Genomic DNA, 15,971 nt, shown 5'->3' with positions numbered 1-15,971 from the left:
AAGTAAAAGTACTGAACATTGGAAATACAAGTACAAATAAAAAAGTGTACTTTACACCACTGGTTATAATAATGTAACACTGTCGTGACCCAGGTGGTTTCGCTCATTTTTTTTATTTTTTATTAATTTTATAAAGACATACATAGGCTACATACAATGCAATGCTTAGAAACCCATTCTCAATTGGTTAGTTAGTTAGTTATTACATTGTTGCAATGCAATTATACATTGTCTCCAGTGAGCTTAATGGAAAGAAATACAAAGCAAAATAGTTAACCATTGATGAATTGCATTATACATCATCTGTTCAATCTGACAAAGTCAGAGAAAAAAAATATTTTGGAGACTTCAATATGAGTGCGTTTTGATAATAAAAAAAAACAGTACTGAAAAGGTTAAGAAAAATATAAACAAATAAAATAAAAATACGACATGACATGTTTTCATATGTTAAGAGCTTATTAAATGTTGATGGAAAATCACAACATGTTTGTTGAAGGAGGCATTCAGAAAGGGCTTCTCAAGAAAACATGTTTGACATTACTTCAATCCTTTTTTTCAATAGATAATGGTCAATAGGTGTGTCTTCATAACAAAAAAGGAACAGTATTTGAATACTTCCAAATATTTCAGAGCAAAGAAGCTGAATGTGAGTCAAAGAGAATATACATTTGCTTAACTTACTATTCAATGAATATTCAAAGGTCTGCGATGTTTCATGCGCAATCTATAACATGGGTGACCTGCTGTACCAAATCAGTCAGATGTCACCGAGTTATGAAAAGAGGTTCTCAGCTTCTGAATGACCAAAATTCTTTACCTCCAAATAATCACACAAAATGGGCAACTCACATACTGTATCAACTGCCACCAAAATGACATCAAAGTGTATGATGTAAAGCAATTACAATAGAACAGTGAAGTCATGATGTGACTCGCTCATCCCGTGGTTCCACAGAAGTAATTCTCTAGGGAGAATAACATTGGGTCATCTTAAATCGTCTCATATAAGCATTGTGGTCCAAAAATAAACAAACAGCCTTTGCGATATTGTCGGCGAGGTGGCTCTGTATGGTTTATGATAGTCAGTCACTCATAAGTGATAAAGTCTGTTTCTAGAGAAAATGTAACTAATTCGGCGACAGTAACATTAGCGTTTTTTTTCACCATCAGTTGATTCTTCATATCCATGTGAGTCAAACCGCTGAGATAATTTGTTTATAATTGGAACACAGTTTGTATATATGACGCGATATGAAAAAGGTCTATGGGAATTCAGAATGGGGGAAGAAAACCGCGAACCAGGTAGGATGTGTAAATTACGTCACACTTCACTAGTCTATAGGAATCGGGTTGAACTTGGCACGACACAGCAGGGTTACAATTTCACAGTACACTATATTTGTGTGTTATTGCCAAAATATTCACGTCCAACAGAATTTCCATTTTATCCTTAAAGGATTCTAACGATTGTCTTTATAAAGGCAGGCATACAAGCCTATCCACAAGTCTCCAACCTATGTGAACGGGACAACAGTATTTACAAATCCTAAAACTGTCCTTTAAAAAAAAAATATATAATCCAATAAAAGTCAACCACAGACAAAAATCAAGATGTTAACATAAATTCACATTCAACTCCACATGATGAGCGACATCTGACTGATTGGAAGAGAGCAGGTCCCACATAATGTATCTGAAAGCATTTTCAAGTACTATTTTGGCTTGACGTCATCTTGGGCGTGGTGGTCATCACTTGACTTCTTCTCACTGAGGGTCTGTGGTGGACGAGCCCACGATGCCATGTTGTCTCAACAGGTTCCTCAGGATCTGGTTCTTTGAGTTCCAGTCTTCCACCTGAGCAGTAGTGGAAAAAGTACTTAGTTTTTTTTTTTACTTGAGTAAAAGTTTCATTACTGCAATATAGAAATACTCTGTTACAAGTAAAAGTCTGCAATTCAACATTTACTTCAGTAAAAGTACAAAAGTACTCATTATGCAGAATTTCAAGTTTTCAAATGATAAAAAATCTTTGGAAAATTAGCAGATCTACAAGCTCACAATGCGTCGCATCACAAGCTTTTTGATCGGCTTTTAGATGGCCAAAATGTATATAAGGTTTAAGTGCTTAGTAATGTTTTGTAATAATAATGAATCTACAAAGTAAATAGTAACTAATATTTTCAAGAAAATGTAGTGGAGTACGGGTAAAAGTACAATATTTGGATCCAAGATGTAGTGGAGTAGAAGTAAAATGATTGAAAATTTGACACTTTACACTACTGCCACCTGAGCAACCAAACATCCAAACAACACAATAGATGCTCATGCTTTTCATGACCCAGGGAAAGACTGTGGCTTAACCTCTTGCAATCTGATCAGAAGTGTTGAATGTGAAGCACAACAACAAAACAATAAGGCAAAGGGAAAAGTTGAACCATACTGTAAATAAGAGAACACTGACCAGGTTACAATGATTCCAGATTGGATACATTAAAGCTCATCCAAAGAGTTGACTGTTAAGAAGCTAATGCTAGCGTTAGGTCCATGCTGGGTTCCACAATTTGACAGCTGAGGTGCAAAAGACTGGTCATCTTCAGTCTTAAATCCAGATTTTGGACTTGGTTTCATTCATATAGGCCTATTTTAACTTTAACTTCAGCCTTACTGTCCAGTTTACACAATGTATAAAGGAGTGGGTGACTTCAGTTATCATAGCTGATCATAAGGACTAAAAGGTATGAGCATATAATATACAGTATATACTGCACTGCATAGTACTGTGTTCTATCCGTCTGTCATTCAATGTTATATGAGATACTGCAATGGTTTCCTATGGAAATAAGCTTAGTCTTTTCTAGGAAGTCCTTTTAGTAGACCGTGTCCCAGTGAAACTGTACCTTTTCCTATGCAAACTTCTAATAAAGTCTTCAATCAATCAATCAATCAATCAAGCATTGCAGTGGCGACTATGAGGCAAAGTCGGCAGTGTTCTGTTCCAGCTCTTTCAATGAATCTTAAAATTTCAGAGCATGAATCGAAAACAACTCTCTCTCTAAAAACCTGCTGGATGCAGCAAATGTCCTCTACTAAAACTAGGGACAATGGAACATGGATTCAAGCTCATAACAATGCAATTGATAAATTGAGCAAGTGTTAAGTTCATAAACTACTGCTGTATATGCTCAACTTTTGACTTCATTGGGAAATGTTACACTCAGCATTAGGGACAAATTATTCTGCAGTAGGCACAGGTATGTATTTCTCCAGCTCTGATTGGCAGTTATGGAAACATGTAGATGTGCTCATAACCACCGATCCACCCAGAGATGTTCTAAAATTCCTACTCTACCTCCTGCCTCAGTAACTGGTTGTCAATCCTGAGACGATCCAGGGTGCTGATGTCCTCTCCCAGTTTCAGGTTGCTTTGCCGTAGTTCCTTGATGTAGTCGCACGCCTTGGACAGGATGCCTCCTTTACTCTGAAACCAGACAAAAGAAGAGGCATGATAAGTTTTATATGTTGTCAAATTCAAGAGCCTTCATGTGCCTTTAGTCTCAGCTGTCTATGGAGTGAAATAATACACTCTGATGTACATTTGACATTTTCCTGACTACTATGATTCCTACTGACAATTTAACTTACTATCTTTGTAGCTCTGTGTTTTGCACTGATCATATTGTCTTCCATTTTGCTCAGATCCATATTCATTCAATTTTACCAAGAAAAAAGTTTTACAGCTGCATAAACTCACACTCACTTGGCCCGTCTTGGTGTAGTCCACATTACAATCTGGAATAACCTTGGAGAGCTGCACAATCCAGTTGTTAATCTTGTCTCTGCGCCGGCGCTCGACTTCAGGAAAGAAAACGCACATTTTATTATCAGGTGGATTCATAGGTCTGGTAGTATTTCCTAATAAAGCATATCTGAATATGGAAAAAAATTAACGTCTGAGCACGCACCTTCGTTATGCTGGGCTCGTCTTTTCTCATCTCTTGAAGCCCGAGGAGTGTCCTGTTTTCTACAAACCAATCAGTACAACATAGCTTTTTAGATATCACAGATTGTCTGTTACCATTTAGCCAGCTTTCATCCATTCCAGAGTGACTTATAAAGTACAAGGTTGGAGTAAGAGACATGAATTCTAGTCAACTAACAACAGGTTAAGTGGTCCAGGGACATCAACAATCAACATAGATCTAAATAGGCAACAAATACAGTGTTTGGAGAAGAAGTGGAAAGAAGAGATGAGTTTTCAGTATGTGACAGAGGTTTTAGTTAAATTGTCTAGTTGAGAAACACTGTTCTAATGTGTAAATTATTTACATTCAGCTACATTCAAACCGTAAAGGTTTAGATAATGTAATATACACAATGTGCCATTACGCTATGTACGGCTGAGTACGCGGCGCGATGGTCCTCTGATTGGCTCCTGTCAAAACGTCCTGTGGTGACATCATCACATATACCTGCCCTGTGGAAAAAAAAGGAATGTTAAAATAAATGTACCCGTACAATAATTAATAATATACTGTATATAATATTCACATTATTGCTTAGCAAGGTTACCATGTCAGAGCACTCTTAATAACTTTTCAATGTAAATCACACACACACACCTGTTGGAGTGCTCTGTCCCAGCAACGTATCAGAGGCCTGAACGGTGGTAACCATGGTAGCGGTTGTGGCGTCTGCGATGGTGGCAGGGTAGTACGTGTACTGTGTCTCTGAGGCATCTCCCTCTAAACTCTCTGACTGGGAGAACACAGCCTGAAACATAACGCACATAAAGTAAGCCGTCTGTGTGTCCGGAATATGTTTTCACACGAAGAAAAAAAGAAATTATTTAATTGTCTACTCATCACGTTTTTTTTTTATCAAAACATGATTAACAATACAAAACAAAACATGGTGAATACAGAATAATCAGCTGTCTGTAAGAATCAATTCAGCTTGCAGGGCATGAAAGCCTGTAAAACAGTGTGTCTATAGAGACCAGGACTATGCACTAGAACTTATAGTGTCTTGCACAGGCGTTATGAGATATCGTCCCGACACGCAACTGCTTTTCATTTAAGATTGTCTAGATTTTGCGAGTGGAGGTGTGGTTGATCTTAAAATGAGGCATGGTGTAGCGCAGTCAGAGCACTTTCATCTTATCCACAGAGCGCAAGGGTTTGGTTGTACACAAGCACACGCATCGGCAGGCGGCTCACAGCGCGTGTACACTTGGACATTGGCACTTCTGAATTAGGTGATAGTGCTTCAAATTTTCATGCAATCTGCAAAAGTGTGACTGTTAATTCCTTGTGTCATTTGTGTTTGTATTACCAGTTAGGCTAATCAAGCTGATCAGATATCTTTGTGCAGCAGTAGCGCGCAACTAAGTGAAACATACAAATGTCTCTCAACTCGAAGTGCTTTTGGAGAGCTTTGTAAGGCTATCACTGTGAGATAAGAGATAAGGGGGAGAAACGCATACACATTTGGATTAATGCTTTAAAGGGATAGTTAAAGGGATATTTCACTTGGTCATTTTATCATCTAATCAGGCTTTTGGGAACACCTGGGACAGTTTTTGAATTGCTTGATTCAGTATTTAGATATTCATTCCCCCCATTTGCACCTATTTTCCCCCTTCCTATACAAACCCATTGTAACTTCAAACTCCATTTTAACCGTGATAGATTCAATGAAAACACCCGTAATATTTTCTGGTGAATCAGGAGCGAGTGCATTCTCCGGCAGCGGCAGCAGCCGTGGAACTGCCGCGGCAGGCATCGCTACACTGACCGGAAGTTGGACCGGCAGTCGTACTGCACCGCCGGCAATAGGACCAGCGGCCGCCGCACGGACCGGCAGTTGGACTGGCAGTCGCGGCAGTAGAACCGGCGCACGGACCAGCAGTCGCACTGCGTTGCCGGCAATAGGATCAGCATCGCCGGTAACTGCCGTGGTAGCCACTACCGCACGGACCGGCAGTGGAAAGTTTACCGCGACGGAGGCCTGCGATGTCCCATTAGTCGGTGGTTAGGGTTAGCGTTAGGTTTAGGCATAGTTTACTGAAGTTAGGGTTAAGGTTAGGTTTAGGCATAGTTTTACTGAGGTAAGGGTTAAGGGTAGGGTTAGGTAACGGTCCGGAGGTTGCCGTGGCTTCTGCCGCAGCCGGAGAATGCACTCGCTCTCACTCGACTCCTGACAGTGTCACCAGAAATAATTACGCATGTTTTCATTCAATCTACCATGGTTTAAATGGACTTTGAAGTTACAATGGGTTTGTATAGGAAGGGGGCAAATGAATATCAAATATCTAAATACTGAATCAAGCAATTCAAAAACTGTCATGGGTGTTCTCAAAAGTCTGATTAGATGATAAAATTACCAAATGTTTTTTGAAAGTGAAATATCTCTTTAACCCTTTCAATGCCACCTTTTCACCACTAGAGGCCGCCCAGTGGCCATAGAAAACACCATAGAGATACGCTGGTATATGCACAAGCCGTGCGCAGCCATGATGCGCCTGAACACTTTCCTTTGTGCATGTACAGGAACAGGATGAAGTTAGCTTGAAGTTAGCTATTGGCTACCAAGCATTTTAGAAGCCCTATTTTTGGCGATTTAGCCATGATTAAACCTTGCACACCTCATGGATATGCATGTAACTGAGAAAATGAGCTCTAAAGATCCTGGATTGCATTGGAGTGGATGGTAAATATCGGCGGCGCGACGCTCTCGCGGGCCGTGTAAACAGATGACGGCCGGCGGCGCGGCTCAAAAAAAAAAAAATTACAAAAATATATAAAAAAAAAGCCGAACTAGTTCGGGATAGGCACCCAGGACGTTAATAATTATCCCGAACTAGTTCGGGATAGGCACAATAAGAGTTAATATAATAATACGCCAACTGAGAATGTGGATATTGGTTGGTATGTCAAGATATCAAAGATGTCTTTTGGACATGAGACTTGATTAGGCAGAGGATACAGTGATTAGACTGCGTTTGGACATCTTTCCTTTCAAAGTAATGTGTTGTTTAGCAGAGACCATAGTTATGTTTCACCCGCGTCTCCTGACGTCAGGAGACGTTTTTTTGTCTAGTGCTGGTGTTGTGCTTGGCATAGTGCTACGGGACACACCGTCATGGTACAAGTTAAGACATAGCTGCATTTGTTGAGTTATGCACAGAAGATATGGCCCACAGTGTGTCTGTAGATACAGAGTGTGTCAACAGAGAGCTGTCTGTAGAGACTAATGTGTGTCTGTAGTACAAAGACCACATTTGTAGAAAGCAGTGTGTTTGTATTTAAATCAAGGGTGCGAGCAAGACTCCAACTCGTTTGAACATTACTGAACTTTCTTACTGGGTGCACGGTCTGGAAAAAATACTTTACAATAAATCTCTGTAAGAGAATACTAGCACTTACTGAACTGTCTTTTAAGGCACTTTTATTTGATACATATCTGCTGTCAGGCAGAAACAAGCTAACTCCAAAATGTACATTTTTCAGGAAATTAAAAAACATCCAGCTCAAGTGGAGAAGCGCTTTTTTTTTCTACTTTTCAATGGCTCAATATTGTTTTAACCAACACACATATGTAAAGGGTGTTCAATAGCACTGATTTATGAAAAATGCAGTTAGCCGTTTCTGACAGACAGCGACGATATATAAATTGACATGGTATACTGCTGAGCAGACAGCATTTGTGTCTGTGGTGTGTCTATAGATAGACGGTGCTTGTAGATGTAGTGTGTCTGTATGTCAAGGCAGTGTGTGTCTGTAGTGAGAGAGCGTCTGTAGACAAAGGGTGTATCTTTTATGTAGACACATAATACAATGGGCCCTATCATACACCCAGTGCAACACGGTGCCAACTTAAGCACAGCTCAAGTGTCATTGCTAGCTTTATTTGAGAGGTACATTGGAGAGAGAGAGAGAGACAGGCTCTACAGTAAGTCTAACCACACCTCATTTAAAGACCAACGTTCACGGCCATGGCTGCACAGACAGGTGCAAGTGCATTGGGTGACTACACAGCGTGGGCGTTGTGCGTGAAAATGACATTGACAATTGTGCTGTGCTTTTGAGCTGCTTTGCTCCAAGAGCAAGATAAGGTCCAGTGTGTCTGTAAGTTAAACCCTGTTCATATATAAATAGAATAGTTTTTATCACCATGTGAACTAGGAAGACTTGACTTGGTTATTTAGGTCCCACGTAGGCTCAGTACAACAGTTAACAACACATTATTGACAGCTACTGTATATTATACACGCTACATAAAAACAAAACACTGCACATCAGTGTTATACATTTCGAACGTGTTGAGTGTGCCAGTATTTAGTGTGCATTAATGATGGATATATAGGTATGAAAATGGTGTGACTATGTTAACGTGGAGAGCTGTGAAATGGAGTTGAGAAAGAGCTTGGATTGTCACCTGTGTGACAGACTGTGTAGCAGCAGGAAAGCCAGTGACCAGGCTGACTGCGGCTCCTCCATCTGTTTGAGCCTCCAGCTGACCGTCTGACACCTGGATCACTCTGTAGGTCACCTGTCACAATTCACAAGTTTAGGCATTTAAGACAGCCCTTATCCAGGAGCCATTTACAAAATGCCAGATCAGAATAAGCAGTACCACGGATGGATAACAAACCTAGCATCGGTCTAAATCAGTGGTTCTCAACCTCTGGATCGGAACCCCTAGGGGGGTCCCCAAATTATTTTGGGGCGCCCCCAGATGATTAACTTAATGTGCAACACTGTTTTCTCATTCAACAGTAAACAAACCAACTTAAAGTTTAAGTATATAGATGGTATAAGCGCATTTCTAAAGAGACAATTTAAGGACTTTTTAATACCTCTAAAATGACAAATTAAACATTGGCCAAATTGTCAAATATTAGATGCAGAAATTTGCGAGGCGTTGTGAGCGTGTAGATCGGCTATTTTCACAATAGAACCGTGTTATACAAAATGTAATGTCGCAACTCTTAGTGCTTGTCAGGGTGGGGGGTCCCCAGTTAAAATATGATTATTTTGGGGGTCGCGGCTTGAAAAGGTTGAGAACCACTGGTCTAAATAACAGAACATAGCATCTCTCAACAAGTAAATGGCATACCAAGCATTTGGCAGGTTGGTGAACTTTGCGTAGTACAGTATATGTATCACAGTGAACTTTGAGGAACCAGGCAGTTTGCACACTCAAACTCCATCATGGGTTAGGAAATTTGAGGAAAGGTTTACACTAACCAGGAAAAACCAACATGCCACATCACAAACATTCTACTTTTTTAATTGGCGGGTCAATCAATCAGAAGAGGTTAAGTTAAGCTTAGAGAAGGAGAGTGGAGTGGAGAACACATTCCTGGGATGGGTTAGGTCTGATGACGTACTTAGAGGGCAAAGAAATGCCAGGGAATATAAATATAAACTTTTAGCTCTAGCTTGGCTGTGGATAATGCTGTTATCCTCTACTGAATAATTTGATCTGCATTAGAATTGAAGCAGGGAAATGCCTAACAAACATTTTTCACCATCATCCAAAAGCGTGGTTCAACACCCTATACTTTGGTCTTTGCCTTGGCAGTGTCCTGTAGTGTTCATGCTCCAAATTAGCTGGTTATGACTTATGAGTATTCAAGAATATATTTTAAAATGTTGTGAAGGAATCCGAGAATGTGTAATGCTAAATGTGCCTTGATGCTTAAAGGACAACTTTGTTTTTTTTAAAACAAGGGTCCATATTTTAGATTGTAATTAGAGAAAAGAAAAAGTGAGTGTTAAAATGTTTTCATTTGCTTCGTTCTATTGTTTTATCGCGTTTGCCATGCTAAAATGTGGGGCATGCGTACGCATGGGGGCATGCGTAGTTGCGTAGTTTTGCGTACAAGTGGCTAAATAAGTCTTTAGACACAATAAGCCAGCAGTTTCTTTATTGCTATTTACAGTAACACTTCTAGCCCCCATAAGTCACATCCAACCATGAAAGGTTGCGTTGTATCTTGGGAATGGGCTTATTCTGTGTAAAATGACATATTTAGCCACTTGTACGCATGCCCCCAGCCACTGAAATAAGAATCTCTAAAACAATAGAAAGAATTTTAACACTCATCTTTTATATTCTTTAATTACAATCTAAAATATGAACCCTTGTTGTAAAAAACTAAAGTTGTCCTTTAAAACTTATTTCTATGTACTCTGCTGACTAGTACCAGTGTAATCATTGTCCTAGGAAAAGAACACAACACTATTTTGATAACAATGACATAAATAACACACAGCTCAGCCAGTCATTTATGCTTAAACATAATACAGTATCATACTGTAATCACATATTCTCTGAGTGATTCATATAATTTGTGATTGTATTCTCGCTTATGATTGGTTGGACTTTGCCTGGTTCTCTGCTTTTTGTTTCCATCCTGGATATGCTGCAGTACACACATCTTTTTATTAAGAAATAAATCTATTTGCTTTATAATGAAATACAAAAAGGGACATTTGCCTCCTGTCAATTCAGTGTGCCAGCCTGTATGACAGCCATTCGAATGTACAGTATACTCTTTCATCCTTTCAGCCCTATTTCATTTATCATACAGCACATCTGGAATGCTTACGATTGATTATTCCATTGATGCTCACATCGATATTAACCTGGTCACTTAAATTACCAACTTTGTTGTGCGTTTATAATGTAACTCTGGGAATAGATGATAAAAAAATCAACTACATCGTGTGTATCATAGGGCTGTCTTCGACACAGGATTTATGAAGTCGATTCGAGTCGCGGGGGTTAATCCGACGCGTCGACGAATCGTTTTATAGTCTACTTTGTGTAAAAAAAAAAAGAAAAAAAAAGTGTTGCTTTAAACCACGTCAACATAATAGAATAATACATTAAGAGATGAATTGAATACACAGTGTTTTCGGTGATATCGGTGCGCGAGCACAAATGTTATCTGCATAGCAGTGTACAATCATAGAGTTATAACACACCGTTAAAACAAATAAAACATCTCCGCTGTTTCAACTCTGCCCCGTCTCTCTGCACTGTCTGCAGCGTGCAGTAGAGATGAGACATTCGCGAACGATTCCGCTCTCTTGAACGGCTCTTTTAAATGAACGATGGGATCCAGTCCGCAGTCGCGGGACACAGAGCACTGACAGAGTAATGAGTCAGTGTCGAGAACGGATTCCTTTCAGAAACTGATCATAAAAAGGTGGAGGCACAGCTCCCGCTTGAGCCAGGAGTGTGGACATGTCATGGACGCAAACACAGCGAAACACAATCATTCATCATGGATTACAACACTGGAACAATTCAGAAGCACTTTAATTAGAAAATGTAACTTGTAGCCTACACTTGTGTATGTTAATTTGACTTCAGAAGATTGTTTACTACTTAGTGGACGCGCGTTTGTGCTGTGGCAGGTTATTTAATATGGGATTTTGACAGCGTGCTTCCTCCTCTTAACGGAACACTGTCCCGGCTCTGTTTTAACGAAGCGGCGGTTCTGAACCGTTCTGGCCGTTCCGTCTCACTTTCAACCCGACGCTGGTGCGAGACAATAAATAACTGTTCGCCAATTGCTGCTTCTCATTGGAAGTACATGACACCACACCAGTCCAGGAGTGCACCGCAGTACTGGCAGTAGTAGGCTATAACTGGTGATATAAAAAAATATATATTTTCGCTTCGACTCAAACAATTGGCGTCGATTCCCGGGGCTTAAAACGACGCGTCGATTCGTCGATTTTTAGAAGACACCCCTAGTGTATCATGGACGCCATGGTTGACTGCTGAAAATCCAGGGTGTAATTAGTGTGGCATCCATGCTCTTCAGATATTCATCTAACATTAAAATAAATATCTGAACTGATTTTCATGATAATAATAATACATTTTAAATCAGCAAAGCCACGATATTGTGTTTTGAGCTCTTTTCATAGCACTTGTCCTGCACACACTGGTGGCAATAAGTTCTCAGTTCTGAGCTGTATAAGTCATTTTTATATCTAGTTACACTTCTATGATCTAGATCAGGGGTGCCGCGACGGCAGTCCAGGGGTGCCGCGAAATCATTTTAAACTTGAAGTACAAAGTTATTTTCAGTCAGTTCTAACCAAAATTGCTATTATCTCAATGTTTTCCTCGCAACATAATCACTAAAATATCGTCACTGTCGGGCAGAAACCTTGTATCTCCAAGTTTCAAATGTGTACGTCTTTTGGTAAAGCAAAGCCCTGCTTCATCATACAAGACTGTCGCACAAAACTAGTGAAAACAGCCGATCTACAAGCACACAACGCCTCGCGATGGAAGGCATTGTGTGCTTGTAGATCTGCTGTTTTCACTAGTTTAGTTAATTTTATAGATGATAAATACAAAACGAACGGTTTTGGACATACAAGGTTTCCACCCGACAACGACGATATGCTATAAATATGAGGTGCTGGGAGTGAAAATTATAATGTAGGGGTGCCTCGGATTAAAACAATATTTATGGGGTGCCCTGAGACCAAAAAGTTTGGGAACCCCTGATCTAGATCAGTGGTTCTCAAACTTGTGTGGGGACCCCACATTATTTTGTGGGGTCCCGGTCCCCAGATGATTAGCTTAGTGTAATTTTTTTCTCACTCAATGGTAAACAAACCAACACACAGTATAAGTGTATACAGGGTATCTGCACATTCACAAAGTGACAATGTCAGTCAAATATTAAGTAAGCAATAGGCGAACATTGTGAAGTATATATTTTCACAATATTTATCTATGGAACCGAGTCACATTAAATGTAATACCTACAATTCCAAGTGCTTGTCAGGGTGGGGGTTCCCAGTTCAAATATGTTTATTTTGGGGGTCTCAGCCTAAAAAGGTTTGAGAACCCTTGATCTAGATTGTATTACTGAAACCCCTAAAAAGCACTATACAGGGTAATGATGTTGTTAGATCTATTCCCCAGTTGTTCCCTCCTGGCATCCCCTTAGTTTCTGAATTGAAAATAAGCATGAGAAGCTACTGTAAGGAAATAGCTTTTCCATAAATCCTACCTGCCCACCAGCTCCTTCTGTCTTGAAGAGATATTTGATATGTGGGTCAGAGAAGGTGGTGGCAGACTGTATGGTGGCTATAGCAGCTGGAGCTTCTGCTGTGGCGACGGACCCTAAGAAAACAGATATGGACTGGTCAAATTCCCATTATTCGTAGATTATGTGTTTACACCAGTGGTTCCCAAAGATTTTAGCTCGATACCCAAAAGAGAAATTAGACGTTTGCCCGCGACTCAAACTAGTGAAAATAGCTGATCTACAAGCTCGTAGATCAGCTATTTTCACTAATTCTTAAACCTTTTTTAAATGTATTTATGGAAAATGTATTTGATTTTCAGATTTTATTTATGAATTACTTTTAAAAAACGAAGGAATTGTTTTGAATTGAGGTTTAGACATGTATTTACTCGCGAGTCGCGACCCACAAAAAAACTGTCAGCTCTGTTTGGGAAACAGTGTAATCTACAGCAGAACTTTTTCTTGACTATACACCAACCTTCCTCGTTGACAGGAATGGTCCCATCTGGGTCCGGGCTCTTCTGCTGACTGCATACAGAGATATAGAGTGGTGGGTTATGATTAGTGTTGACAATGGGCCGTTTCATTCATTATATATATATATATATATATATATATATATATATATATATATATATATATATATATATATATATATATAATAAGGTTTGATTGATTGACTGAATACGTTATTAACACTTAACAGTTTGTACATAGTAGTCTACAATGGTATGGTTATACAATGATGCTAAATAGGTAACAAAAAACAGTCCTAAGAGCTTGTGGTCCTAGTGCAGAGGTCTTCAACAGGGGGTCCGGGACACCTAGGGGGTCCTCAGAGTTACTACAGGGGGGCTGCAAAATCTTTGTGTGATAGGATTATGTTTTTTACATTAACCACTTGAACCCTAGGATCCCTATTCTGAGTGGAATATTAGCAAAAAAAATAGCAGATCTACAAGCTTACAAGCTTGTAGATCGGCTATTTTTTAGCAAAGAGGTGAGGGGAAAAAGACAAAAAAAAGGAAAAAGACTAAAGTATTTGACAGTTAAAGTGGTTAAATGTTTGAAAATACACATTACTCCAACATGATGACAGTGCTGTTAAACAAGTCTAAACTAAGCTGTCTAAGAAATCTATGAACATTTTTAATCTGCAACACAATTTTATACATTATGTAGCTTCATCTCTGTCTCAGCTAAGGGGTCGTTGGCCTGAAAACGTTGAAGACCCATGTCCTAGACCTTGTAGTGTATTCAATTAATCAAGATAGCAATTAACTATATGTACAGAAAACAATGGGGGTTTTCTAATAGTTTATTCTAACCTCTTCATTTCCACCAACAGTCTTTAGATGAGGAGACCGCCTTCCTTCACTCACTCTCACTCTCTGGAGTCTGGAGCCCAGACTAGGAGAAGAAAAGTTCACAAGTTTGAAAAGAGAAACACGAAACGAGTGAGCAAAAGGTTTGCAGCCAGCGCAAGAATACGACTTAATGCAGTCAATGCGTGGTGGTGCACACACTCCATAAGCTAGTTGTGTTGAACCGTGGTTGTTGCATTGTAATGCACACAGTATAAATGCTACACTGCTACTGGATATCCTACACAATGCTACTACTCGGCCCCAGCGGTTCTATGCAGATGTTTTATGCACTTTTCCCTTAGCCGTGGTTTATGAGGCTTATTGGGGTGTGTGTTTGCCCTAGCTGGCAGAAATTATGAAACACAACATTTAATAAGTTATATTTAGCTTACAGGGTGGGATATTGTTGTTAAAATGCCATCATCTGGACAAAGATCTACTTACGACGCAGCAGTGGTCCCTCCCCCGGTATTTGTCAACAGACTCGGATGGCTCACCGTCTGCTCTGCGCACGCGCGACTGTGTTACACTGAAATGAGTGTCCTATCGAACTCTGTCGCCACACAGAGATGTTACGAGTTGCATTTCAACCTGAACCCAGGCATAGATGATAGTTATGATTGCAAGTTTGCAACTCACAGTTTCACCGTGATCGCTGTGTTGCAGACGTTTGTGGTAATTTATTGTAGTTTATTTCAGGGGCCCAGTGCTGCATTATATTAATTAAAATACATTAGTTTCTTAATGTTAAAAGAGGATACAGGATGTTGCCACCTCGATGTAAAATTGTCTATTTTATCCAAAATGTTCTGTGAAAATGGTAATGTATTTCATGATGAACATGCACCTATGACATGTCATGCACATAAAGTTTGAAGCATTTCCAAACATTAACAATGAGAGTTCTGGCGCTCTCTAGTGGACAACCAAATTAACTGCATGCACACTGTGTACTGCAACTAGCCTACATAACAGAGCAGATTGTTTGCTTCAAACTTTAAAATAATATATTTTCAATGGAAAATCTTTGAAGAGGTTATTATAAGTAATTAGAGATAGAGACATTGGGGGTGCTGTGATAACCTACCTAGCTGGAACGTATCTCTCTTGTTTTTGAGTGGTGCAAACCGCTCCTATAAGTGGCTGTGCTTGTGTCCGTAGCCTTTTTCCTCAGCGTTTTGCCATAGTAAAATGTGTGTGCGTAGCATCATGTTTGTCTAGTGATGGCATATGTCGTATGTCTGTAGCCTTCGTGCTCACTGCTCAGCGTTTTGCCATAGCAAAATGTGTGTGTGTCCGTAGCTGTGCGTGTGTCCGTAGCCTTTTTCCTCAGCGTTTTGCCATAGTAAAATGTGTGTGCGTATAGCATCATGTTTGTCTAGTGATGTCATATGTCGTATGTCTGTAGCCTTCTTCCTCAGCGTTTTGCCATAGCAAAATGTGTGTGTGTCCGTAGCTGTGCGTGTGTCCGTAGGCTTTTTCCTCAGCGTTTTGCCATAGTAAAATGTGTGTGCGTAGCATCATGTTTGTCT

The 15,971-nt window shown here is 39.8% G+C and overlaps 1 protein-coding gene across 3 annotated transcripts; it reads right to left on the bottom strand.

Moving 5' to 3' along the window:
- Positions 1-131: 131 nt before the first annotated feature.
- On the bottom strand, positions 132-14,938 carry usf1 (upstream transcription factor 1). 3 transcript variants are annotated; one of them, XM_080731466.1, is made up of 11 exons: positions 14,884-14,938; positions 14,401-14,482; positions 13,551-13,600; positions 13,055-13,167; positions 8,440-8,553; positions 4,623-4,773; positions 4,390-4,477; positions 3,966-4,024; positions 3,755-3,855; positions 3,353-3,481; positions 132-1,857 (listed from the first exon to the last, which is right to left on the bottom strand). In XM_080731466.1, exons 2-11 carry the CDS (start codon positions 14,406-14,408, stop codon positions 1,768-1,770), a joined length of 903 nt encoding a protein of 300 aa, XP_080587592.1. In that variant the 5' UTR covers positions 14,409-14,482; positions 14,884-14,938; the 3' UTR covers positions 132-1,767. The 3 variants fall into 3 exon arrangements, with proteins under 3 accessions (XP_080587592.1, XP_080587594.1, XP_080587593.1); XM_080731468.1 differs by having other exon boundaries at positions 3,761-3,855; XM_080731467.1 differs by having other exon boundaries at positions 14,832-14,901.
- Positions 14,939-15,971: the final 1,033 nt, after the last annotated feature.

Source organism: Nannobrachium achirus (assembly GCF_963921795.1).
Source record: "Nannobrachium achirus genome assembly, chromosome: 8".
Lineage (NCBI taxonomy): Eukaryota > Metazoa > Chordata > Actinopteri > Myctophiformes > Myctophidae > Nannobrachium > Nannobrachium achirus.
This window is presented reverse-complemented; position numbering and strand designations above follow the sequence as displayed.